At 43.8% G+C, this 27,056-nt stretch overlaps 1 protein-coding gene across 4 annotated transcripts; it reads right to left on the minus strand.

Moving 5' to 3' along the window:
* Positions 1 to 3,596: 3,596 nt before the first annotated feature.
* On the minus strand, positions 3,597 to 24,698 carry zc3h11a (zinc finger CCCH-type containing 11A). 4 transcript variants are annotated; one of them, XM_038289178.1, is made up of 17 exons: positions 24,259 to 24,698; positions 22,657 to 22,728; positions 19,779 to 19,889; positions 19,581 to 19,700; positions 15,659 to 15,782; positions 15,384 to 15,575; positions 13,971 to 14,036; positions 13,724 to 13,891; positions 13,522 to 13,599; positions 13,354 to 13,452; positions 11,999 to 12,058; positions 11,434 to 11,919; positions 11,276 to 11,349; positions 10,718 to 11,189; positions 9,054 to 9,190; positions 7,190 to 7,353; positions 3,597 to 4,536 (listed from the first exon to the last, which is right to left on the minus strand). In XM_038289178.1, the coding sequence occupies exons 3-17, from the start codon at positions 19,830 to 19,832 to the stop codon at positions 4,332 to 4,334; spliced, it is 2,499 nt and encodes an 832-aa protein (XP_038145106.1). In that variant the 5' UTR covers positions 19,833 to 19,889; positions 22,657 to 22,728; positions 24,259 to 24,698; the 3' UTR covers positions 3,597 to 4,331. The 4 variants fall into 4 exon arrangements, with proteins under 4 accessions (XP_038145106.1, XP_038145105.1, XP_038145107.1 ...); XM_038289177.1 differs by having other exon boundaries at positions 22,657 to 22,897; XM_038289179.1 differs by having other exon boundaries at positions 24,592 to 24,686.
* Positions 24,699 to 27,056: the final 2,358 nt, after the last annotated feature.

Raw genomic sequence — 27,056 nt, forward strand, 5'->3', positions numbered from 1 at the left:
ATGACGACAAGCGCGTGACTGCCGACAAATACTGGCGCGGGAGCGCGCATCGCCCTAAACTCTCACATGGAGGAGAAAACGTATTAAAATATGAACTTTGAATCATATTTTTATTGTTTTCATGTTTCTTATGTCTGGATGTCCTGAAATGCAGTTTAAGGAGTTTCTATTTTAGTAGAGCAAATAGGCAGGAGATGCTTTTTGTGCAGTTTTCCGAGAAAACACTGCTTCTAGTAAGAGATGTCATAAAATACAACTTTATTCTCCTAATATTATGACTTTATTCTCATAATGTTACTTGATTCTCTAAACAGAAATAAATCTCTTGCTGTTGTATAGTTTTAGAAAGGTTTTGAACCACTATCTGCTGAGCAGAGAACATATCTGTCCACCAAAAATCTGCATTTTAGGGCATTTACCATTAGAAATATAAAAACATTAAGAATATGTTCTCAAACTTAGTGCGGTGCGCGTTCCCGCCAAAGGGGAGGCAACTCTCAGCAGGCACGAGCTTTTCGGCATAACACCTCCTTCCACTCAATCCGGTGTGGTGGCGCCATCCTGCGGTGGGGAGTCTTCAGAAAAAGCTTTTTTTTTTTTTTTTTTACATAAAACTTCAGGGGCGGATTTAGGGAATGTGGGGCCCTAGGCAAAGACAGGCAGGGGCCCCTGAATTGAGAAAACACATCAAACAGCCCCATTCTCCAGATGTAGAAATGTTAATAGAATAGACATCCATTATCTGTTCTAGGTTGTGTCCCTCTCTTCTTGTCCCTTTTCTTCTTGTTTTCCTCTCTATGTTTTGTACTCAGCTGACTTTTCATGCTGTCTCTAAAGGAATGAAAGATTTTTTCCAAGCACTAAGCTCACTTAGCTGATTGCTCCTTCCTGTGTTTCCAAAAAGGCCAAAGTAAATAACCCAGTCCTTCTTTTCACTGTAGACAAGCCATGATCTGCTTATCTGTTCTCCATTTTTCATTTGGATGAAATAATAGCAGCATGAATCATGACAGCAGACAAGATAGAGGAGAGCAGGAGGCGGGGTTACCAATCTACTCGCTCTGGAGAGCAGAGTTCGCTGCTTTTAGATGTTGTCTCCAAAGTCTCCAGTAGCAGAAAAAAGTCTCTAGATTTGGCGCTAGGAGCTTTTTAGAAACCACAAATCCTGGTAAGTAAGCAAATTAAAGCTACAATTATTCAACTAAGAACACTAAATTGAGTTCACCTCCAATTTTGAATAAGTTAAATAATTAACTATAACTCCAGTTCCAGCTAATCATTCATTATCTGCAGGAGATTATTTTGCACACCACCTGCCCAGAACCATGTCGCTCGATACTGATGCAGTACTTCTTGCAAAAGGCAGCCAAACCAAGAGAGATACAGTGGGGCAAAAAAAAGTATATAGTCAGCCACCAATAGTGCAAGTTCTCCCACTTAAAAAGACGAGAGAGGCCGGTAATTTTCATCATAGATATACCTCAACTATGAGAGACAAAATGAGAAAAAAAATCCAGAAAATCACATTGTCTGATTTTTAAAGAATTTATTTGCAAAATATGGTGGAAAATAAGTATTTGGTCAATAACAAAAGTTCATCTCAATACTTTGTTATATACCCTTTGTTGGCAATGACAGAGATCAAACGTTTTCTGTAAGTCTTCACAAGGTTTTCACACACTGTTGCTGGTATTTTGGCCCATTCCTCCATGCAGATCTCCTCTAGAGCAGTGATGTTCTGGGGCTGTCGCTGGGCAACACGGACTTTCAACTCCCTCCAAAGATTTCCTATGGGGTTGAGATCTGGAGACTGGCTAGGCCACTCCAGGACCTTGAAATGCTTCTGACGAAGCCACTCCTTCGTTACCCGGGCGGTGTGTTTGGGATCATTGTCATGCTGAAAGACCCAGCCACGTTTCATCTTCAATGCCCTTGCTGATGGAAGGAGGTTTTCACTCAAAATTTGACGATCATGGCCCCATTCATTCTTTCCTTCACACGGATCAGTCATCCTGGTCCCTTAGCAGAAAAACAGCCCCAAAGCATGATGTTTCCACCCCCATGCTTCACTGTAGGTGTGGTGTTCTTTGGATGCAACTCAGCATTCTCTCTCCTCCAAACACGGCGAGTAGAGTTTTTACCAAAAAGTTGTATTTTGGTTTCATCTGACCATATGATATTCTCCCAGTCATGGTCTGGATCATCCAAATGCTCTCTAGCAAACTTGAGACGGGCCTTGACATGTACTGGCTTAAGCAGGGGGACACGTCTGGCACTGCAGGATTTGAGTCCCTGGCGGCGTAGTGTGTTACTGATGGTAGCCTTTGTTACTTTGGTCCCAGCTCTCTGCAGGTCAATCACTAGGTCCCCCCGTGTGGTTCTGGGATTTTTACTCACCGTTCTTGTGATCATTTTGACCCCACGGGGTGAGATCTTGCGTGGAGCCCCAGATCGAGGAAGATTATCAGTGGTCTTGTATGTTTTCCATTTTCTAATAATTGATCCCACAGTTGATTTCTTCACACCAAGCTGTTTACCTATTGCAGATTCAGACTTCCCAGCCTGGTGCAGGTCTATCATTTTGTTTAGACTGCTGGAGGACATAGGGACCCCTTTTTCATCATTCTGCTTCATTCTATCTCTATTCTCCCACTCTGCAGAATCTATTAGTTCAATCTCTAACGTTCTGCTCTCATAGTAGCTTCATCTGGTCTGTTCCTGTTTGGCTGTGACTCCATCCTGGAGAGAAATATCAGCTGTGCTGCTGCCATCAACACTTTTGTTTCTAGATGTTGGAGCTTGGCCTGTTTTCCAGTGTAGTCCTGTTTCTCTGACTGTGACTAACTGGATGTGCTCTCTTCATCCTCTGACATGGGAGCTGGCTCGGAGCTCGTCTGCCTGGCTGTGTGTTTCCTGGACGGGGCCGCCTGTGGAGCTGGTTGACAGTTGCCTTTTGTATCTATGCTTCTTTTTCTATGTCTGCTTCTGTCTCCTTGAACCCCAGTGGGCCTCAGCAGATGGCCCCTCACACTGAGCCTGGTTCTGCTGGAGGTTCCTTCCTGTTCAAAGGGAGTTTTTCCTCTCCACTGTCGCTAGAAAGCTTTTAATCAATCTGACTGGATGATCTGGTGAACTATAAAGTGCCTTGAGATTAAATGTGTTGTGAATTAGCGCTATAGAAATAAACTGAATATAACTGGGGAATAAAGCAGAGTATGGAGATGGGACTTTGTCCACCAGCAGCCTAAGGCTATAGCAGCATAGCCTGAGATACTGATATCTGATCCTGATCTACTGTGTTCTGGATTACAGCCCCCTCACAATAACAAATGCATTTTAAACATATTAATTTTTCATAAGCATACATGTTATTTTCCATTTGAGGACTTCACTCCATAATGAAGATTCTTTTGTAATTTGACAAAATACCTTTTTATTTCCATTATTTCTTTAACACAAAAGAAAGATATCGTGGCTTTGAAATGTTCTCCTCTCAATCTTTTGTTGAGGAAATATATTAAAGCTTGACATTTATATCTCTAGGTACAAGGTGTTACCACAGGGAGAGTGCAGTGTTGTTATAAAACTGAAACCAATCAGTCTCCAACTGGTCATTAAAAGCATCTTTTATTTACATGAATGATTTTAAGATAGTAACAAAGTGTCATGGAAGAGCAAACACACACACATAATCAAAACAGCAGTCCATCCACTACCATTCCTAAAATAAAACTAAAACCAAGTGTTTCTTCTACGGAACATAAACATCACAGAGACTCCCTGAGGTACGCAGAGTATTGCGGATGTGACTGGGTTCTTGTAGAGTGTTCTGGATAAAAGGTGTCTGAAATGGAGCCGAGGAGACCTCCGCTGGGATGCTGACTTCAAACACAGGGAACTGAGGATGCATTTAATCCATTAAACAGGAAGTGGATGAGGAACAGCTCAGGTATCCACAGGGACATAAAGAAAAGACCAGCAGAGGTGTTCTGTCCAGAAGTTCTACATCTAAACTGATTTCCATTTGCATACACAGTATACAGATAACAACACTTCTCCCTAAGATGGTGCTTCCCTCCCAGAATCCCAGACACTGCAGCTCCTGCCCACAGCTATTCTCTCGCCTTCTTTAGACGTCAGGAGCAAAGAAGTTGGACACAGTAACATAAAAGATCTGCAGGTAATCAGACAGAATGGTCTCTAAAGGGAGGAGGTCTAAAAACTAATAAATGTGAAGAAAATACTTAAGAGAAGTTTTTTTTTGTTCATATATCTCCATACGGGTGTAAATATAAAGTGATGGCAGCAGGTTGGAGATGCGGCGGATTCTCTCAGCTGTCGATCATCTCTGACAGCTCCTGCAGCAGGTCGTCCTCCCCGATGGCCGGGTCCACGTCTTCCTCCAGGTGGTCGTCGGTGAACTGGTTGATCAGGGCCTCGAAGTCGTCCACGGAGGCGTCGGTGCTGGAGGTGGTGCGGGACGCCGCCATGCTGGGCCTCCGCGGTTTGGACTGAGTGGGACTTTTAAGACTCGGACTAAGATGAAAAGAAGAGTGGGTTTAATTAGGAACAACCCATAGCAGCCCAGTCCTTTGACTGCACCGGGGTTCTGTCATCTCAGCATACCGCGTCAGGCCAGCATACACACAGTAATACACATCAGATTACGTCAGATCTCCATACCCTTCAAAAAACAACAATTGTACATGACTAAAAGGATACTCGCGCGTATTTAAAGAAGGGTCAGCCATCTATAAAACGCGACATTACGTCATCTTGGATGCAGTGTGTTCGCAAAGCAGAAGGAAAAATAATTGAAGTGATTAAAAAATGAGCAAGATGCCTTCTGCTAGCAAGGTTTAAATTGGCCCATAAAAGAGTAATAGTAATCATGTTCAATGTTGGAGGAATAGTTCAATCTATGATCAAATTACTGTAGAATTTTGGCACGTATTTTATTTTATTTTATCATGTAACTTTCTAGGGACTGCAGATGCTTTAAATATAAAACTCATAGTGTTAGAAATTGCATTTCTAAGTTAATTTGCATAAAATCCTCCAGACATTCTTGTTTAAATGCGATACTTCTTTAATAAGATCCTCATCAAAACGACTCACAATTTTTTTTTTTTAAAAGCTAATGTGTGCAGTGGACTTAATGAAGGACTTTTTATGTTGTCCGAGGCACAAACTACGACAATAACCCGAATAAAACAGGAAATAAAACGGCTGTAAGGAGAGCAGAGACAGAGGACAGATTATTACCCCGTCTGGCCTGAGGGGGGGGATGCTGAGCAGACAGAACAGCAAATCTCTTTAAAATAAATCAATTTGCGTTTTTCAATTCGCGAGTTCTCGGCCAGAACACAGGAAAGTCTGGACTTGGCGAGAACGGGAGCACGCAGCATAGATATGGGTCGATTGGAACGGACGCGTACTGATGACATCACAGCGCGCTCAGGTCTTCTACAGCTGCATTTCACTTCCTGTTATTAATAGTCTCTAGATAATAAATTATGACTTTTTTCATTTAATAGGGGAATAATGGTGGACATAGTCCGATAAACACAAATCAAATAAATATTTTGTCAAATGAAAAAAAAAAAAAAAAAAAAAAAAAAAAAAAAAAGAAAATCTGCATCAGAACCAGCGGTTCTTCACACACGGCTATGCAGGGAGAGGGTTGCTGCAGACGGGCTAACGTTAGCCCCGGCCGCTGCAGACGGGCTAACGTTAGCCCCGGCCGCTGCAGACGGGCTAACGTTAGCCCCGGCCGCTGCAGACGGGCTAACGTTAGCCCCGGCCGCTGCAGACGGGCTAACGTTAGCCCCGGCCGCTGCAGACGGGCTAACGTTAGCCCCGGCCGCTGCAGACGGGCTAACGTTAGCCCCGGTTGCTGCAGACGGGCTAACGTTAGCCCTGGCCGCTGCAGACGGCTAACGTTAGCCCTGGCCGCTGCAGACGGGCTAACGTTAGCCCTGGCCGCTGCAGACGGGCTAACGTTAGCCCTGGCCGCTGCAGACGGCTAACGTTAGCCCTGGCCGCTGCAGACGGGCTAACGTTAGCCCTGGCCGCTGCAGACGGGCTAACGTTAGCCCTGGCCGCTGAAGACGGGCTAACGTTAGCCCTGGCCGCTGAAGACGGGCTAACGTTAGCCCTGGCCGCTGCAGACGGGCTAACGTTAGCCATGGCCGCTGCAGACGGCTAACGTTAGCCCTGGCCGCTGCAGACGGGCTAACGTTAGCCCTGGCCGCTGCAGACGGGCTAACGTTAGCCCTGGCCGCTGCAGACGGGCTAACGTTAGCCCTGGCCGCTGCAGACGGGCTAACGTTAGCCCTGGCCGCTGCAGACGGGCTAACGTTAGCCCTGGCCGCTGCAGACGGGCTAACGTTAGCCCTGGCCGCTGCAGACGGGCTAACGTTAGCCCTGGCCGCTGCAGACGGGCTAACGTTAGCCGTGGCCGCTGCAGACGGCTAACGTTAGCCCTGGCCGCTGCAGACGGGCTAACGTTAGCCCTGGCCGCTGCAGACGGGCTAACGTTAGCCCTGGCCGCTGCAGACGGGCTAACGTTAGCCCTGGCCGCTGCAGACGGGCTAACGTTAGCCGTGGCCGCTGCAGACGGGCTAACGTTAGCCCTGGCCTCTGCAGACGGGCTAACGTTAGCCCTGGCCGCTGCAGACGGGCTAACCTTAGCCCTGGCCGCTGCAGACGGCTAACGTTAGCCCTGGCCGCTGCAGACGGGCTAACGTTAGCCCTGGCCGCTGCAGACGGGCTAACGTTAGCCCTGGCCGCTGCAGACGGGCTAACGTTAGCCCTGGCTGCCGTTAGCCTCGGAGCTCCGCTGGTTTCTGTGGTCCTCTCAACTTCTGAAATCCTTTTTTTTAATTATATCAGTAAATAGACCATATAGTGACGCTTTAAAGTATTATATTCTCGCCTAAAATGATCTTAAAACGTACTTTTATTGAACAAAAGCAACAGAAAGAGAGCTTTTAACTTTCAGTGGAGCGCTCCATTGAAAGCTGCTGCTGCTGCTGCAGTGCATGCTGGGACAGCTGTCAATCTCAAGAACGGACAAGTCTGCTCTGATGCATGCTGGGTAAAGAGGGCGGGCTGAGGCTGATGATGGATCACGTGCACACGAGAACGCTCAAGAGAAACGGCCTGGGTTCTGAAGGAAGCGGCTCACCTCTGCGGGCCTGGATGGGTGTCTGGGTCGGCCGCTCCGCTGGTGGCTGCTGTGGGGTTTCTGCCGTGAAGCTGAGCAGAGACGGGGGCGGGCTGAAGCTCCTCTCCCTGGTGGGGGGCAGTTGGGGGCACAGCAGGCGGCAGCTCAGCCTCTTTGTTTGAAGACTGGAAAGGAGGAAAGAGCAGATTGAGAAACTCTCTTCACCTCGGGGAGTCTGACCATCTCCTGGTTACATTTAAACTGTTCTTTCATAATTAATGATCTAAAACCTCTGGACAGATGGGGGTCCAGACTTGGACTAGGCCACTTGTACCCGACTGGTATCACTCAGGCTGGATCACTCTTTTTTCATGAACAGAGACATATTTATTTGGTTGGTGATGAATAACTCTTCTAGAGCTGCCACTAACCACTAGTTTACTAACCACTAATATTACCTAATTTTTGCGATTAGTCTACTAATCTTATCGACTAATTTCTAAATAGGTCCCTGCAGTTGGGGGTTGGCAGAGTAGCCGCTTGATGGTGACACCAAGTAAAAAAAAGTTCCATCCATACCGTCTCTGTGCGCTCATATGATAAACCCTGTCTCTGTCTGGTGACGTCTCAAAAACACAACAATGACTATGAAAGCGCATCCATAGCGTTGATCGAGGGAGTTTAACTCCAAAGGTTTAATAAAATAACATAAATAAAATTCAAATAAAGCAGGTAGAATGTTATGTTGGAGGAACAGAGAGCAGCTCTGATTATTATTGCTGCACTCAAACATTTATTATGAACAATGGAGGAGCAACAGAGCAGATAAACAACCAGAGCGGCGAGCAGCAAAGGTTGCATGTTTTTTGATGCCCAAACGCCTCTGGTATGAAAGGAGCATTACAGTGAACAAACCTTTCTCTCTATCAGCAGCTGCCTGAAGGTTTTCCTATACTTTGGTTACTTTTGGTAAAACAAAAAACTGGAGGAATTTTCATCGTTGATTATGTCCACTAGACGCTGGTTTATGCTCAGAAACCAGATCATCTGCGTGTGCGTCGCAACTAATGGACCCGCTAGAAGAGCGAGGTGCGTGAGAACGCTGGGACCCTTTTCCCACCTGGATCCCCGCTCTTTTTGGCCCTCATGTCCCTCCGTCGTCGGACTAAAATCGCCCCCACTTCCTCTCCGCCTCGGCCTTTATAGACCCACAGCGTGTAGCACAGACCACGCCTTAATATTAAGCATAAATCAAAAATGCCTGCGTCAAGCTCACTGCAACACACTGCTGTAAGAGTATAACCAGGAAGTGAGGTAGGAGGGCAAAATAGGTTTAGCGCCACCACAGCACGGGAGGGAGAATTACGTCCAATGGATAAAAATAGACTGGAGAAAAAAAAAAAACATGAATCGATTAACTTGCGGACGTATCGATGCATCGGATCGTCGGCTGTTGGAACGATGCATCAACACAAAATGATTATTATTTAAACCCCTAATCTAGACCCACAGCTAGTTCCTGATTGGCCCTCTGGCGTTGTGGCGTGGAATAACATGGCACAGACCACGCTTCAATATTGGGCATAGATCAAAAATATCTGCGACAAGCTCACTGTGACGCACTGCTGCAGGAGGATAACCAGGCCTTAATGGCGGCAGCACTAAACTTTGCTGATAGCTATATTCTGAACTACTAAACTGGGGGAGGTAACGGCCGCATTCAGCAGTACTTGGAACCCTAGTCTATAATCTTTCTACTGATAATAATTAATGAGAATGAGCTATTAATTATTACTTCCAGTTCTATAATCTAATGCTAAACTTGCAGAACATTTCAAATAGATTTGCCCAGATGACCGTAAGTAGAATAAGGGAGAGGACCCACCTGATGAGCAGCGCTGCTGTTCATGGGTTTAACAGCCGCCACGGCAGAAGCATCCGCTCCTCTCTTCCTCTGCCCTGCAGGCGCCGGCCGCCCTGCAGGCTTCACTACCGACGGCCTTACGTTCAGCTTAGGCCTCACTGAAAACACAGAGAGAGGAAACGTCATCATGGAGGAGAAGCAAAGAGGTTTATCTGCACCAGCTCCCCATAAACTAATATATCTAAGATAAGTTTATCCTGGATAGGAGGCAGACAGCTGGCCCCTAAAAGGAGGATCCACTTTTCTATATCAGAATGGTAACCACCTAATCAGAGAGGAGCAGGAATCCGACCAGTCTTTCTCTTCCTATCACCCTCACCTTTAGCTCTGCATTGGTTCTCTGATTGAAACCTGGGACACTAATGAGCAAACTTTACATTGGCCACATTGAAAGATGACTTTAAATCTACTAGGGAGGAAAAACAGAGGACCAAAGAGGACCAGGATGTTCACACTTTGGACAAAGAAGACAGGTGAGAGAGGCGTGAAGGAAGCCATCTATGTTAAAGGAATAGTACACCCAAAACATGATTAGCCTTCATTTTCTACTCACCCCCATGCTGAACAACACTCTGGAGTACTTTTTTGATATCTCAAATGCATCTGGAGATCTGGGAGGCTTCTTGCTGTCTGCTGACATTCAAATAATGGAGGTCTATGGCGCCCGAGGCAGAAAGGTCCATAAAAGTCCACAAAAAACGTGTCAATATTCCTCCATACTGCTCGTCCAATGTATTCCAAGTGTCCTGAGTGGGTAGCGTCCATAATTTACTCGAAACGAAGTCATTTAGAATGTTTTTAGAGCATAAACAGTAGTGTATAGGATTTCCTAAAAGCGCGTTCACGACGCTACGGAAACCGCGGCAGACCAAACCAGATGAAAGTGCGCATTCAGCTCGGCAAAGAACTCATGCTCTTCCTCAACACTGAAGTCCTCAGACATTTTTCTTTTGTTGTTTCTTTCTTTGCACAGGTAAACGGCACATTTCTTCTTCTACGCTTGCATTATCGGCAGAGCAGACGCTGAATGCGCACTTTCATCTGGTTTGGTCTGCCGCGGTTTCCGTAGACTCGTGAACGCGCTTTCAGGAAATCCTATACACTACTGTTTATGCTCTAAAAACATTCTAAATGACTTTGTTTCGAGTAAATTCTGGATGCTACCCACTCAGGACACTTGGAATACATTGGACGAGCAGTATGGAGGAATATTGACACGTTTTTGTGGACTTTTATGGACCTTTCTGTCTCGGGCGCCATAGACCTCCATTATTTGAATGTCAGCAGACAGCAAGAAGCCTCCCAGATCTCCAGATGCATTTGAGATATCAAAAAAGTACTCCAGAGTGTTGTTCAGCATGGGGGTGAGTAGAAAAGGAAGGCTAATCATGTTTTGGGTGTACTATTCCTTTAAGAAAGAAAAACCAACCTTAATCAGAGGGGGGGGGGGGGACTGAGATTTCAGCTTTAGAGCGATAGAGTTGATTCCTTCCTTTAAACTAACGCAGTTTAGAGGTATAACCGTAACACTGATGTGTCAGCTAAGGATCATGCCTGCTGCTGTTCCTGACGCTCTCTAAATGTGAGGCGGTTCCTGCAGGCGCCAATAGAACTGATTCCCTCACCTTTAGAGCAGACCGCTCTGGTCTTGCTGCCGTCCGCCAAGTTCTCCACTGCCCGATCGTCTGCAGCCTGAGCGGATTTTCCACCCAGCTGGGTTGCCGGGCGTGGCGCTGGGCAGGTCTGGGTTCTGTCCACGGCGTCCGTGGATGGGCTCTGAGACACGGGCTGCTGAGGAGGACTTCGGTCCCCGGTTGATGGCCCAGCAGAGGGCGGTGTCGCCATGGGTGAAGGCGCTCGGGGTTTGAGGGAGAGGAGTTTCCGAACAGGACGGCTGGGAGGTGAAGCAGCGGACGGTGAGGAAGACTCCGCTGACGTTGGACAGATCTTAGCAGGAAGCTTCCTCTTAAGCGTTCCGCCTGCAGGCGGGTTCTCAGATGAATCGGCTTCAGCCGCGCTTTTCCCCTGAACTTCCATTTCCTGTTTCCGAAGCCGCTTCTCCTGCATGATCTCCTCAAAGGTCTTCACCTTGATGGTCTAAACAGACAAAGTTTCATCAGCCACCATTAGGAGAGCAGCAACCAGTGGGGGCAGGGCTTCAGAAAGGATTAGGCGGTTCATACCTCGGCTGGAGCTGCGGCGGTTTTCCGTGGCGTCTCCGACGTGTCCGGAGTCGTCTCAGGAGTCCCGCCGCTCGCTGTGACACACAGGTTAAAGACACGACCAGCGTTACCATCAGGTCACTACATTTAACGCCACATTCCAGCTCGGTGTTCCTTACGTTGGCTCGGCGGTTTCTTCATCCGCAGCATTTGGCGCCTCTTGGGAGCACTGCGCTCCGCGTCGGCGCTCTGCTTGGCTTCGGCCTGCTGAGCCTGGACTCTGGCGGCCTTCTCCCTTCGGATCTCCTCGAGGGTTTTTACCCGAACCTTCTCCACATCTGGAGCTCCTTCAGGACTCTTGCCTGCAGGTTTCTCCACCGACTGCTCCACCTTTGAGTCGGGGTTCTGATTCTGTTGCTCTTCCTGTTTTCTTTTCTTTGCTCGGACGATCTCAGAGAACGTTTTCACGTGGCTGACTTGGGCGCCTCGTACGGTGATGGAGCGTTTGATCCCCTTCACTAGGTCGGTATTAGGAAGCTCAGCTGCAGCGGCTGAAAGAGCATCATTCTGGCCCGAAGATTTGGCCGCCTTATCTTGTCTGATCTCCTCCAGAGTTTTGATGCGGATCAGTTCAGGAGCTTTAGCGGACGCTGCTGTAGCTTCAGCTGGAAACACATGAGGAAGATTCACAACGAGCTACTTGAGGATGAATCAAAGGTGCTTCCACCTGGTGGCAGCTCTTACCTGAGCGAGCGCCTCGAACAGGAGGAACCAAGCCCAGTCGTTCTTTAACAGGCTTTAAGGCTGAAGGAGAAGGAAACAGGTCAGTCCACTGCAGCTGCATGCAGATCCAGGCTCATTTCTAACACGTCTTTCATGGTAGCAACGATACTGGGATGGCCAAACCCATGGCCTCACCTTAACAGTCGGTACAGTACGTACACCTTTACCTTTATTATATTTTAGTTTGCAGTAAAACTTTAGTCTTAGTTTAAAAACATGCGTTACATTTGTTATGGTGCTCATGTTGTTCACTGTGCTTGTATCCAGTTATTCTTATTTTCTCTGTTTTTGAATTGTCACTAATTTAGGGTCATTTCTCAATACGTCTACTTGTGCGTCCTCATCTCAGCCCCAGTACTGTTCCAATTCACAAGAACAAGAATACTGAGAACAGACAAAGTGCCCAGATATTGTTCTCGATCCTCCCTCTTTACCCAGCATGCATCTGGTGAATCAGCAGCCAGGGCTGAAGGCCTGGTTATCCTTCTGCAGCAGTGTGTCGCAGTGAGCTTGTCGCTGATATTTTTGATTTATTCAACATCGAAGCGTGGTCTGCGCTGTTATTCCACGCCACAACGCCAGAGGGCCAATCAGGAACTAGCTGTGGGTCTAGATACGGCCGAGGTGGTGAGGAAGTGGGGGCAAGTTTGTGCGACAACGGAGGAACATGAGGGTCAAAAAGAGCGGGGATCCAGGTGGGAGAAGGGTCCCAGCATTCTCATGCAGCGGGTCCATCTTCACCAGTCGTTTTCCAAAATGGCGGTCAGACAAACAGAACAAGCCGGTAAGGAACCAAACAGGAAATACGCATAGAGTAGAGCGGATGTAGATTTGACCAATCAGAGACCTCCTGTCTGCAGTCACCTAGAATTTTGGGGAGGCGCAGCAGAGTGTCTGCGGAGGGGGCGGGGCATATCTGCGTTTACTGCGAAAAACATGCAGACGACCTGGTTTGTGAGCATAAATCAGCATTAAGAGCTGGAATGTGAGAAAAATACTCTTATAGGGGGGGTCGGCAACCCGTGGCGCCGCAGGCAGCTCTTTAGTGAAGCGATGTGCGATGGGAGCGTTCACTGCTCCTCCCTCACCTCATGCTACTATGTGACATTAGCTCCTGGATAAACATTTAGTCATGAATGCTTATTATATATTTAAGCCCACATAGTCCTTTTCTATAGTGGGATAAAACACTTAGGTGTCGGATTAACGACTTTGATTTTGGAGTAAATGTTTGCATGTTGAGCTTGTAGAACTTATCTAGGAACGTTTTTTATATTTGTCAGCGGTGTATCTTCGCGTCCAATTTCCCCGCTCACCTTTCTGGGTGCCAACCGGTGGCGCCTCTTCATCCACGGTTCTGCCCAGACGCTCAGCCAGACTCTTCTTCAGGGGGGGTCCCTCCATGCTTTTAAAATCTGAAGCGACACCCGACCGTCAGCTTTCAGGCTGTAACTCCATCCTTAAAGGGCAGGTGGCGCACTCACCCGTGCTGGAAATCCTTCGTCCAAGCCTCTCCATCACTCTGCCTCTCGGCCTCTGCTGTTCTTCAAAGATGACTGGGCCTGATTTTACAGACAGGATAAACAAGCAGAGCCTTAACCAGAGACGCTCCATCCATGTCAGAGGTCTGAGCTAAACCCTGGTTAGAAAGGCTCAGAAACTCTACCATAGACGTGGAAAGCTCACCTCTGATCTCTGAGTGGGCCGGCCGGTACAGCGCCTGGATGTTCTCCTTCTCTCTGTTGGTGGTTTGCGGCCTGTGGATGGGAGAACCTGCCCTCCTCATGCTGGACTTCAGGGCCTTCCTCAGACGTATCTCCTCCAGGGTGCTCACACCGAAGTTCAGCGAGTCTGCTGTGAAGACCAGACCTTCTAACATTCACTGCGTCTTCAGCTGTGAGCTCAGAGGTTTGTGGTTCGTTCTGAATCTTACCTGATTTGGAGAACTTCCTCGGAGAAGCTCCGACTTTCCCGTCCTCTCCTTCCTCTGAGAACTGATCTGGAAAGAAAAGATCTGGAGTTTAAAAACCAGACAGCGATAGAAATGATTCCTGGATTGAACTAAAATGATTTAGCCTCGTGAGACGATCCTGATCTGAAGGTTTCACTCGCTAATCAGTCTGGAGACTCTCCGTTAAAGAAAATTTGGAGCCGTTCACCAAACGAACGTCCAATCAGCGTTGGCTTTGAGGCGGGTTGAGGTGTGACGCAACGAGAAGCGCGACAGTTCAGTCTAAAGAACATGGCGGCTTCAGCCGATGAAACTAGCGTTAGCGTGGCTATCGAGCAAGTTTTATGGGAATTACAGAGTATTTCTTCACTGAAAGAAGAGCAAAACACTGCTCTGGAGGCTTTTCTCAGAGGAAAAGATGTTTTTGCTCTTCTCCCGACTGGTTTCGGCAAGAGTTTGATCTATCAATTGGCTCCTCTTCATCGTCGCTCTGTTAGTACGTCATATGCTTCGTTGATCTGATTGGTTTATTTGGCCCGTCTATCACCAACATAGGCCAATCAGCTAACCAGTATTTTCGCCCCTTCCCAAAATTACTTCAACGGAAGGTTTCCAGATGGATATGCGGAGCAAATCCATCTGGCGGAGTCAGGTTATCGATCATTACCTCAACATGGTGCTGAAAACACTATTTAAGGACTCACTTTTTGGTGTTTTTTTTTAATCGTATGGCGATCTGACCTAAAATTGTTTTTGTACATGACTAAAGAGTTAAACGCAAATCTAGCGTCTTGCGTATTGACTATGGGTATGCTGGTCTGACAAAGCACCAACCGCAGCATCATTTCATTGGTTCCGCTATCAGGACGGAACCAATAATGGGAAAAAAAAAATTCTGGTGAATTGTTTGATACAGATTAGACCGAAACAATTAATGATTCTATTATTGAAATAATCGTCAAATTATTTAGTAATGAATTAATGGTTAACTGGAGTATAGAGTGTAAAACCTGCCTTTAGCTGACAGAGCGACACACTCAGAGCAGGGATTATAGCAGGATTTTAAAAATATGCATCCAATTATTTTGCATTTAAGATTAAAAACAAATATTTTGGTCTGTCTGTCTTCAGCTCTATCCAGACCTCCTTAAGTGGACAAGTTTTAGTTCCACCTGACTTTATTTCTTAAAAATAATCAACAGATAAATCAATTTGCAAAATAATCGTTAGTTGCGGATCTGGTTTATTTTCTATGTCATAGATTTCTGAAAAACAAACTAAAGCATGTATTTTAGGGGAGATGCACCGATCACTAAACATCGTCTGTTTTTTTCACAGAAGCTCAGCGTCTCTCTGGGAGGAAACATGGAGGTGATGAAGGCAGTCTGAGCTCACCCTCCTCGTCTTCGTCGTCATCCACTGGATTAATGACCACCGGTGGATGAGTCGGACTCGGTACCGGCTCCTGGCTTTCTGTCTTGATGACTCCTCGGAGCTGAGGATTGGCTGTGTTGGCGGGGGGAAGAGGAGGAGCAGATGAAGGAGGCGCCGGCTCCTCTTCCGGCTGCTCCTCGCTTTTACTCTGAACTGGAACAAAATCCCAACAGTTAGAGGTTTTCCCAGCTTCATGTCCCCCGTTTTAATAAAAAATAAAATAAATCCGGGCTTACTTTTATCTGGAGGGACGAAGATGCCCTCTACAAAGCGAGGTCGCTCATGAAAGAAGGCGCAGTGCGGCTTCTGGCAGCCCGCCGGCTGCTTCTCCCAGTAACAAGGAATCTCCTTTCGGTTTTTCTGTTTGTTCAAAAACAGAAATATGGTGAACAGAGAAACAGGACAGGTTTGGATCAGCAAGCATGAAGAGTTTCACAGGCTGCTGGTGAGGATTCTCAGTAAGTCAATCCAAAAAAACACCAAAAACAATCCATTGGACTTTGTTTTAAAGTTTGAAGACTTTCTCTTCCATCCAGGAAGAGTTTTCATTCAATGGAGGACCAGAATGTTCACATGTTGGACAAAGAAGACAGGTGGTTTGAGAGGAGCGTGAAGGAAGCCATCTATGTTAAGAAAGAAAAACCAACCTTAAACAGAGGGGGGGGGGGGCTTTCAAAAACCTACAAAGCAGCAATAGAGTTGATTCCTTCCCGCTATCATCGCAGCCCCTTTACAGGAGAACAGGAGACCTTACCTGTTCAGCCAGGCCAACAATTCCCTTTAACGACCCCCTTGCAGAGACATAGACAGGTATGGGGCATTGCAGGCTAACTTTAGCTACGTTCACACTAGGGATGCACGATATAATCGGCCCCCTATCGGTATCAGCCTTAAAACTGAATATCGGACATCGGCCACCCCACCGATATTTAACCCGATATTTGATCAGCTTCTGAGTTTCTAAAGTCTAAAAAAAATAAATACTACTTCTTCTTCTTCCTCAAAAACTTCTTTTTTACAGACTTAAAAACTTCTAAAGACGAGGGAAAAAATATTGATCCATTAAAATATCCCAATATCTTCCTATGCTGATATATTGCCATTTAAAAACACCATATCAATCTCTTTTACTAATGAAATATTGCTATATGTCATCGTTATGCTACGAAATCCCCTGAAAATTCACGAAATGTTGCCATATTTTTATATGTTGATATATTGACGCGGTATCGATCTATTTTACTAACAAAATCTCACAAGAATTTGCAAAATATCACGAGAGTTTGTAACAGAACGATGAAATTTCACCAGATTTTGAAAGTAAAATAGATCGATACCGCGTTTTTAAAAAATCTATTTGATATCAGCATATGAAAATACAGGTGCTGGTCATAAAATTAGAATATCATGAAAAAGTAGATTGATTTCAGTAATTCCATTTAAAAAGTGAAACTTGTATATTATATTCATACATTACATACAAACTCATATATTTCAGATGTTTATTTTGTTTAATTTTGATGATTACAAATGACAACAAATGAAAATCTCAAATTCATCATATCAGAAAATTAGAATATTACTGAAGACCAATAAAAACAAAGGATTTATAGAAATGTTGGCCAACTGAAAAGTATGAACATGAAAAGTATGAGCATGTACAGCACTCAGTATTTAGTTGGGCCTCCTTTGGCCTGTATTACTGCAGCAATGCGGCGTGGCATGGAGTCGATCAGTCTGTGGCACTGCTCAGGTGTTATGATAGCCCAGGTTGCTCTAATAGTGGCTTTTAGCTCTTCTGAATTGTTGGGTCTGGTGTATTGCATCTTCTTCTTCACAATACCCCATAGATTTTCTATGGGGTTAAGGTCAGGAGAGTTTGCTGGCCAATTAAGAACAGGGATACCATGGTCCTTCAACCAGGTACTGGTAGCTTTGGCACTGTGTGCAGGTGCCAAGTCCTGTTGGAAAATGAAATCTGCATCTCCAAAAAGTTGGTCAGCTGCAGGAAGCATGAAGTGCTCTAAAACTTCCTGGTATGTGGCTGCGTTGACCCTGGACCTCAGAAAACACAATGGACCAACACCAGCAGATGACATGGCACCCCAAACCATCACTGACTGTGGAAACTTTACACTGGACTTCAAGCAACGTGGATGAAGTGCCTCTCTTCTTTTCCTCCAGACTCTGGGACCTTGATTTCCAAAGGAAATGCAAAATTTACTTTCATCAGAGAACATGACTTTGGACCACTCACCAGCAGTCCAGTCCTGTTTCTCTTTAGCCCAGGCAAGACGCTTCTGACGCTGTCTGTGGTTCAAGAGTGGCTTGACACAAGGAATGCGACAGCAGAAACCCATGTCTTTCATACGTCTGTGTGTGGTGGTTCTTGAAGCACTCACTCCAGCTGCAGTCCACTCTTTGTGAATCTCCCCCACATTTTTGAATGGGTTTTGTTTCACAATCCTCTCCAGGGTGCGGTTATCTCTCTTGCTTGTACACTTTTTTCGACCACATCTTTTCCTTCCCTTCGCCTCTCTATTAATGTGCTTGGACACTGAGCTCTGTGAACAGCCAGCCTCTTTAGCGATGACCTTTTGTGTCTTGCCCTCCTTGTGCAAGGTGTCGATGGTCGTCTTTTGGACAACTGTCAAGTCAGCAGTCTTCCCCATGATTGTGTAGCCTATAGAACTAGACTGAAAGACCATTTAAAGGCTTTTGCAGGTGGTTTGAGTTAATTAGCTGATTAGAGTGTGGCACCAGGGGCCATCAATTTTGAACCTTTTCACAATATTCTAATTTTCTGATATGATGAATTTGAGATTTTCATTTGTTGTCATTTGTAATAATCAAAATTAAACAAAATAAACATCTGAAATATATGAGTTTGTATGTAATGTATGAATATAATATACAAGTTTCACTTTTTAAATGGAATTACTGAAATCAATCTACTTTTTCATGATATTCTAATTTTATGACCAGCACCTGTATATTTGAGTATATTATTTTTCAAAGTGTCAGAAATGGATAACAAAACTGCTATTTTCAATGACTACTTATTTTTGTCCAGCTTTAACATCGGTATCGATATCGGTTATCGGCTACATGAGTTTTATAATATCGGCATATTGGATATCGGCCAAAATCCCAATATCGTGCCTCCCTAGTTCACACTGCAAGCCTTGATGCTCAATTGTAATTTTTTTTGCGTTGCAGTTCACATTTCCAAATATATGTATTACTAGTACTTGTATGTGATCTCCTGTGTGAACTGCATTCATAGAGCTTAATTGTCCCGAATGCACAGTAGAGGAAGCAATGACATCATAAGCCAGCGTGCTCTGTGTTTATGGAAGTTAGCATGGATGGTAGCGCTGGAGCGCGTCTTTCCCAACCTTAAAAACTCAATCATTCAAGATGGTTAACGATAAATACTGCTCTCCGCATCATCGTCCATCCCGGTTGCTGTTTTTCTTTTCTTTATTTGAGTTTTTACGGCTCTAGTGGCTCGTTTTTCTGACAGTAGCCTGACAGGAAAGCGGGTATGAGCGAAAAACGATCTAGAAATAAGTAAAAAAATTCCTTATACTAAGCGTATTTACCCTTAATTTGAGCAGGTAAATGAGAGCATTTGCCAATGGAATGAGTATTGTTACTCTAAGAATAAGATAATTAGATAATATGCACTTGAAATAAAACAATGCAGTTCTGTTTTCTTATTTTAAGTGTAAATTGTCTTGTTCCATTGGCAAAATTTCTCTTTTACGTCCTTAATTCAAGAACAAATGCACTTATTTTAAGAAAAAATGACTTATCTAGATTTACATTTTTTCCAGTGAGAGAGACATGGAGCCAAGAACCCGGGTCGGCTGCGTGGAGGCCTAAGGTCTCCGTACATGGGTCGTGCGCGCTAACCACTGCGCCACCAAACTATGCCCGTTGTTGTTTTTCTTGCCGCTTCTGTGCAGCAATATGCAGAATAGTGACCTTTATGGATGGAAGAGAAACGTCTTCAAACTTAGAAACAAAGAGCAGTGGATTGTTTTTTTTGTGGAGTGTTTTTCAGATTTTTTTAACATCTGACTGCAGTAACAGACAAGTCCAGCCGCTGGTCAGGTTGACAGAAACTTCTCTGGTTAGTTAAACCAGGCTTACCGTGATCTCCATGTGGCGAAACTTGCAGACGGTCCGGAAACAGCGTCCTTCCTGCCAGAGGTTGCAGACGGTCTCGTTGCCCATGGCGGCCTCGCAGTGTCGAAACGGGCAGCTGTCCCCCTGGTCAAAGCACAGAAAGCTTGTTTTCTCTGTTCTGGCTGCCAATGCGGTGCAGCAGCAGTGTCTGGCAGCTCTTACTTTGGTGCAGGTGGAGTAGTAGAAGAAGTAGCAGTCATCTCCATGGTTGGTCATAGTAACACGCGGCGGTGACCCAGCAGCTGGTTCCCCTCTGGAACGAATGGACTCTCCCTGATACCAACACAGACAAATCATCACCGACTTTCTACCAATCAGCTGATCCTAAAGGCTGCAGCGCCTTCTAACTGGACAACTTTGAAACTAACAGTTCAGTAAAGTTTAAAGAGAAGGAGGGAAACAAATTAGGCCATTTTTGCTGTTTACAACCCATTTAAATCTGCAATAAAGTCGTTTTTTTTTTTATTTCAAGCATAAATTTATTTACAAATGTTAATTTCCTAAAAGTACCACTTTATTGTTTATTGAATGGATTAAAGCAGGGGTCCCCAAACTTTTTCCTGTGAGGGCCACATAACTTTTCCCTTCTCTCATGGGGGGCCGGGGTCAGTTTGTAACAGAAAAATTGTGACGATTGCAAGAGTGCCTAAATTTATGACGGGAGTCATAGTGTCTCTGCAGGTTATATTCTTTGAATACCGCCACCGCTTCTTGACAGATGACACAGACGGCCTTTTCTTTACATTGAACAAAAAAAATTATTGTTTGTCCAATTCAGGTTAAATGCCCTGCATTCTGAATCAATTTTTCTCTTACCTTATCTTTTCGCCATTATTCCGTTCGCTCTTTACGGAAGAGGATTAGGGCCATTCAAAAGAAGAAAAAAACTATTCAATTCTGCCTTTTTTTTTCTTAATTAAAGTCAGAATTCTGACTTTTTCCTCAGAATTCTGAGAATAAAGTCAGAATTGAAGAGACTATTATTTTTATTTATTTTGAATGGCCCTAATCCTCTTCCGTATCTCTTTGAGAGGGGCGGGTTTAAGATTTTATGCTGGGGGTTGCCAGATAGGGGCACAGACCCCAAAAGTGTGGAACATTGTCTCGTTATACAGGTGCTGGTCATAAAATTAGAATATCATGAAAAAGTAGATTGATTTCAGTAATTCCATTTAAAAAGTGAAACTTGTATATTATATTCATACATTACATACAAACTCATATATTTCAGATGTTTATTTTGTTTAATTTTGATGATTACAAATGACAACAAATGAAAATCTCAAATTCATCATATCAGAAAATTAGAATATTACTGAAGACCAATAAAAACAAAGGATTTATAGAAATGTTGGCCAACTGAAAAGTATGAACATGAAAAGTATGAGCATGTACAGCACTCAGTATTTAGTTGGGCCTCCTTTGGCCTGTATTACTGCAGCAATGCGGCGTGGCATGGAGTCGATCAGTCTGTGGCACTGCTCAGGTGTTATGATAGCCCAGGTTGCTCTAATAGTGGCTTTTAGCTCTTCTGAATTGTTGGGTCTGGTGTATTGCATCTTCTTCTTCACAATACCCCATAGATTTTCTATGGGGTTAAGGTCAGGAGAGTTTGCTGGCCAATTAAGAACAGGGATACCATGGTCCTTCAACCAGGTACTGGTAGCTTTGGCACTGTGTGCAGGTGCCAAGTCCTGTTGGAAAATGAAATCTGCATCTCCAAAAAGTTGGTCAGCTGCAGGAAGCATGAAGTGCTCTAAAACTTCCTGGTATGTGGCTGCGTTGACCCTGGACCTCAGAAAACACAATGGACCAACACCAGCAGATGACATGGCACCCCAAACCATCACTGACTGTGGAAACTTTACACTGGACTTCAAGCAACGTGGATGAAGTGCCTCTCTTCTTTTCCTCCAGACTCTGGGACCTTGATTTCCAAAGGAAATGCAAAATTTACTTTCATCAGAGAACATGACTTTGGACCACTCACCAGCAGTCCAGTCCTGTTTCTCTTTAGCCCAGGCAAGACGCTTCTGACGCTGTCTGTGGTTCAAGAGTGGCTTGACACAAGGAATGCGACAGCAGAAACCCATGTCTTTCATACGTCTGTGTGTGGTGGTTCTTGAAGCACTCACTCCAGCTGCAGTCCACTCTTTGTGAATCTCCCCCACATTTTTGAAGGGGTTTTGTTTCACAATCCTCTCCAGGGTGCGGTTATCTCTCTTGCTTGTACACTTTTTTCGACCACATCTTTTCCTTCCCTTCGCCTCTCTATTAATGTGCTTGGACACTGAGCTCTGTGAACAGCCAGCCTCTTTAGCGATGACCTTTTGTGTCTTGCCCTCCTTGTGCAAGGTGTCGATGGTCGTCTTTTGGACAACTGTCAAGTCAGCAGTCTTCCCCATGATTGTGTAGCCTATAGAACTAGACTGAAAGACCATTTAAAGGCTTTTGCAGGTGGTTTGAGTTAATTAGCTGATTAGAGTGTGGCACCAGGGGCCATCAATTTTGAACCTTTTCACAATATTCTAATTTTCTGATATGATGAATTTGAGATTTTCATTTGTTGTCATTTGTAATCATCAAAATTAAACAAAATAAACATCTGAAATATATGAGTTTGTATGTAATGTATGAATATAATATACAAGTTTCACTTTTTAAATGGAATTACTGAAATCAATCTACTTTTTCATGATATTCTAATTTTATGACCAGCACCTGTATGTATGAAATGAAATAGTTACTTATAGTTAATAATGAAAAAACTTCATAATTAATGAACATTTTATTGCAAATGTCCAACTTTAAAATCAAATACAACAACAACAGAAAAAAAACAAAACACTTATATGAAAATACTCTCTGGTATTGTTCAGGGGGCCGGACCAAGTGTGGAGGTGGGCCGTAGTTTGGGGACCACTGGATTATAGCAACGGATAACTGCAGCCCTTAAACACATCAGAGGTGTACGATGGAAGAACAGGAATGTGCGACTCGTCAAAGCAGACGCTTCCAGTCTGTTTCTGCAGCCACTAACCTGAGACGCCTTCGCCGCTGCCTTCCTCGCCAGCTCACAGCTGCTGCCAAGTCTCCGGAATAATATGGAGTCCTGAAGGAAGACTTGATCCATGAGATAAGAGGAAATGTGGGGTAGGTCGCCCAGAAAACCTCGTCTTCCTATGTGATTCCTGGTCTCAGGCGAGGTGAGACAGACTGCTAACAGAGGGCGCAAAAGTCCTTTTTTTTTTTCTTTTTTTTTGTACGAATAAGTGAAGAGGCTAATCGAGGAAATAAATAGGAGGAATTAATCAGCAGACAAATAAAAAAAATTGTAAACTGAGGGTCAAAGGTTGGGTTGACATGTAGTCAAAAAAGAAACCAAAAAAAAAAAAAAAAAAAAAAAAACATCTTCTGAGTCTTCTTGTGCTTTAGATGATGGTGGCTGATTAAAAAAAGCAGGTAGAGGCTTTTAGTGCTTTTCAGCTGATGGTTAACAACGCTGAAAATGGGGGGGAAAAAATCTTCTGGCTATGCTTTCTGACGGGGACAGACTATCCACATCCAGAGGTCGGTCCCTCCCATTTAACCTAGAAATGAAAAACACTCGCCAAGGAACTGAAGAGGGTTAATGAGAGAGAGAGAGAGAGACACAGCAGGAACATTTCATCATGGACACAAAGCAGGGTTACAGCTCATGTTGCCTTAAAAGCAGGAAGCCACATTTTACTAGAAGGGCTCTTCTTCTTCTTTTGTTTTATTGGCGGATTGCAGCCAACTTAAGGTGCATTTACTGCCACCTACCAGACTGGAGTAAGGTGAATGATGTCAGAGGGAATTTAATAATAAAACCTCAATAGTATGCATGTTATCTATTAATCTATAGCCATCTACACTCACATATAAAGCAGTATGTGTGTATATGCACATGCATACACTCACTTATACACATACTTTAAATGAGATTAAATAATCCAGTGTTTGTAATGAATTGACTCCTAACAGAATTTGATTTACTTACTAAAAGATTTATCAAAGAAAATCCTATTTTCTCTCTATATAATATGAGTGAATACTTATTACATAGTAATAAAACCACTGTTTCCATCTGATTACAGTCACTGCTTCATGTTTCCCATTTCTGGAAAGACAACTATTAGGTCCAGTATTTGGAGCTGTTCACCGCTTTAATTTTGGCCCATCCTTCCAGAGATCAAACCATTTATCCTTCCTGGTTATTTCTCCTGGGAGTTAATGAATCATTAAAAAGCTCCCATTCCCTCCAGGTGAGTTTAGTTTGGTGGTTTTCTGTAAATAATGGCATTCATTTGCACTGGTTCTGATCTCCGGACAGATCCCTGAGTGGAAAAGCAGCTCCAAAGCAAACTGAAGAAATGATCATTAATCTTCTGACCAATAGGAACTGATCCCACATAAACCCACTGCGTGTTTACCCACCCACGGACAACTGATAGCAGGCTAACGGTGCTTCCCTCCCATCAGGAGGGAATATATGCTTCAATCTTTCGGCCTTTGAGGCTGGGATACATGGAGAGGCCAGCCGAGCCACCGCTGCCCATATTTGGTGCAAATAACACAAGTTTAACAACAGAAAAAGTGAAGGAAACGGTGACATACTTACTCTAAGCAGAATAAAACAGCTTAAAGCTAACTGGAGCGAGCTACGACCGATCCACGCGATGGTAGAAATATACAAGATTACAAACTAATATCGACTCTTTGTTGATGAAAATCCACAAAAAAAGCATCAAAGATAAATAGCAGGATTTTCCTAATACTACCCAGCTGGTGAAGCCGTATTTCTGTTAGCAAATGCTACATCAAACAGGCCGAGAACTCCAGCTAAATGTTAAGATGGCTGTTTAAACCGTCATTACGGGAGAACGCTCTTTCTACAGCCTTACCGGATACTTATAGCAAATTACACATCAACAGAGTGTAAAGTGTTAATTACCAGTTGATTGTTTTAAAAATGAGTTTTAAAAAGTTCTGAAATACGAGAGTTGTGGTCCCGGGTCGGTCTGCTCCGAAGCGGCACTGAGATACAAACAAAATGGCGGCTGTTGGTTAAAATACTGCTGTACCTGATGCGTTTATGGAACCAGAAAAAGTCGGACATTTGTCCATCCGCCCGTTCATTCACCTTACAACGGTCTGTCTCTCTCACAGACACAAACGTATATAAATACGTATATATATATATATATATATATATATATATATATATATATTAGGGATGCACAATATATATATATACATATATGTATATATGTATATATATATATATATATATATATATATATATATATATATATATATATATATATATATATATATATATATATATATATATTAGGGATGCACAATATTGGGATTTTGGCCGATATCCGATATGCCGATATTTTAAAACTCATGTAGCCGATAACCGATATCGATACCGATGTTAAAGCTGGACAAAAATAAGTAGTCATTGAAAATAGCAGCTTTGTTATCCATTTCTGACACTTTGAAAAATAATATACTCAAATATATTTTCATATGCTGATATCAAATCGATTTTTAAAAACGCGGTATCGATCTATTTTACTTTCAAAATCTCGTGAAATGTCATCGTTCTGTTACAAACTCTCGTGATATTTTGCAAATTCTTGTGAGATTTTGTTAGTAAAATAGATCGATACCGCGTCAATATATCAACATATAAAAATATGGCAACATTTGTTGAATTTTCGGGGGATTTCGTAGCATAACGATGACATATAGCAATATTTCATTAGTAAAAGAGATTGATATGGTGCAGTGGCGGCTGGTGAAAAATATTTTTGGTGGGGCTGATATAGCCTAGTGTATGTCTCCAACTAATCCGGAATAAGAATTCAAATAAACAATTGGACAATACATACAATTTAACAGTAATGATTTAATTTACTATATAATAACAGTAACAGTGATGATTTGGGTCACTGTGACGGGGTTCTTTGGCCTCCAAGAATCCAGTCTCAGTCGGGTTACCGGTGTTGGTGATTTATTGAGCTCAAAAACTCAAAACAGGGTGCAAAAGAAACTAAACATACAAGATCCTCTGGGCCTCAGCCTCCCTCCAGTTACCAGCAATGTAACAAAGAAACAGAAAACAAAAATTGCCGCTTTTCTTCCCACAGCCCTCATTAAATAGTTTAAGCCCCTACAGGCTCTCTTATTTCTGATTTCTTCTCATTAATCAGTTTTGTCCATATATTACCTCCACAAACAATTGATGTACAAAAACAAATAATTTTTACAACTTAATTCTTTTACACAGATTCATTGACTTATTCAATTACACCAAACTGGGTTTGAACCCAGCAAAGACGCAGCCAGACTGAAGATGACAAGTTCCCGTAGCATAAACACGTACACACCCACACCCCCCACACACCCACACACACACACACGGCTAACCCCACTGAAATATTAAGTGTGCACCCTCAATACGCCAGCAGGTAACCAGGAACAGCTTGTGTGTTTTAAGTTCATGGAGCTACTGGTCTCAGCGCGAGCGGATTGGTCCTCACAAACACAGTATAACAAGAATGTGTGTGTGGTGCGCAAAGTTAGAGAGGTTGTTTTAAGCGACGAGGTGGATTCGTCACAGTCACAATAACCATGACATGAAATGTTCATATCATACAACAGGGATATTCTTCTGGCAAACGGGTAGATAAATAAGGATCTCACCGAATTTGGTGGAAGCTGCATCTCGTTCGTTACATTCGCCATCTTCCTTCTAATTGTCTGCACCTGCGCTTGGGTTCAGAAGCCTGGTAAAGCGCAGTATTTTCAGCGCCCCAATACCATAAAGTTCCGAGACGCTGATTGGCCATTAAATTCACCTAGCAATAGTACATGATTGACAGATTATCTGCAAATGTGGGTCAGTCTGATCAGCGCCCCCAGAACAGAGACGGTAGGAGTCTGTCTGTGGAAATCCACAAATTAATGACAGTAGATAGGGAAATGTAGTTTATATAATTTGTTTTGCTTATATGTACACAGTCTAGAGAGTAAAACTGACATTTATGAGTTAATTTCTAAAAATATATTTACGTTTCTCTCTTCTTATCAGGGAGGGCGGTGCCCCAGCGCCCCCTATGGGCCGGCCGCCACTGATGGGGTGACCTACTGGTGTTTTTAAATGGCAATATATCAGCATAGGAAGATATTGGGATATTTTAATGTATCAATATTTTTTCCCTCGTCTTTAGAAGTTTTTAAGTCTGTAAAAAAGTAAGATTTTGAGGAAGAAAAAGAAGTAGTATTTTTTTTTTTTTTAGACTTTAGAAACTCAGAAGCTGATCAAATATCAGGTTAAATATCGGTGGGGTGGCCGATGTCCGATATTCAGTTTTAAGGCCAATACAGGCCGATACCGGTAGGGGG

This window comes from Cyprinodon tularosa, unplaced genomic scaffold, assembly GCF_016077235.1.
Source record: "Cyprinodon tularosa strain WSP-4 unplaced genomic scaffold, ASM1607723v1 ctg264, whole genome shotgun sequence".
NCBI classification, from domain to species: domain Eukaryota; kingdom Metazoa; phylum Chordata; class Actinopteri; order Cyprinodontiformes; family Cyprinodontidae; genus Cyprinodon; species Cyprinodon tularosa.

Bases quoted from the DNA above. Each gene is read 5' to 3' on its own strand.
- zc3h11a (XM_038289177.1), bottom strand. From the start codon at position 22,749: ATGGATCAAGTCTTCCTTCAGGACTCCATATTATTCCGGAGACTTGGC. The intron at 13,453-13,521 runs GTGAGTGCGCCA...GTGTCGCTTCAG, and splicing joins ACGAAGGATTTCCAGCACGG to ATTTTAAAAGCATGGAGGGA. The intron at 11,350-11,433 runs GTAAGGAACACC...TGTGTGTCACAG, and splicing joins GAAGAAACCGCCGAGCCAAC to CGAGCGGCGGGACTCCTGAG.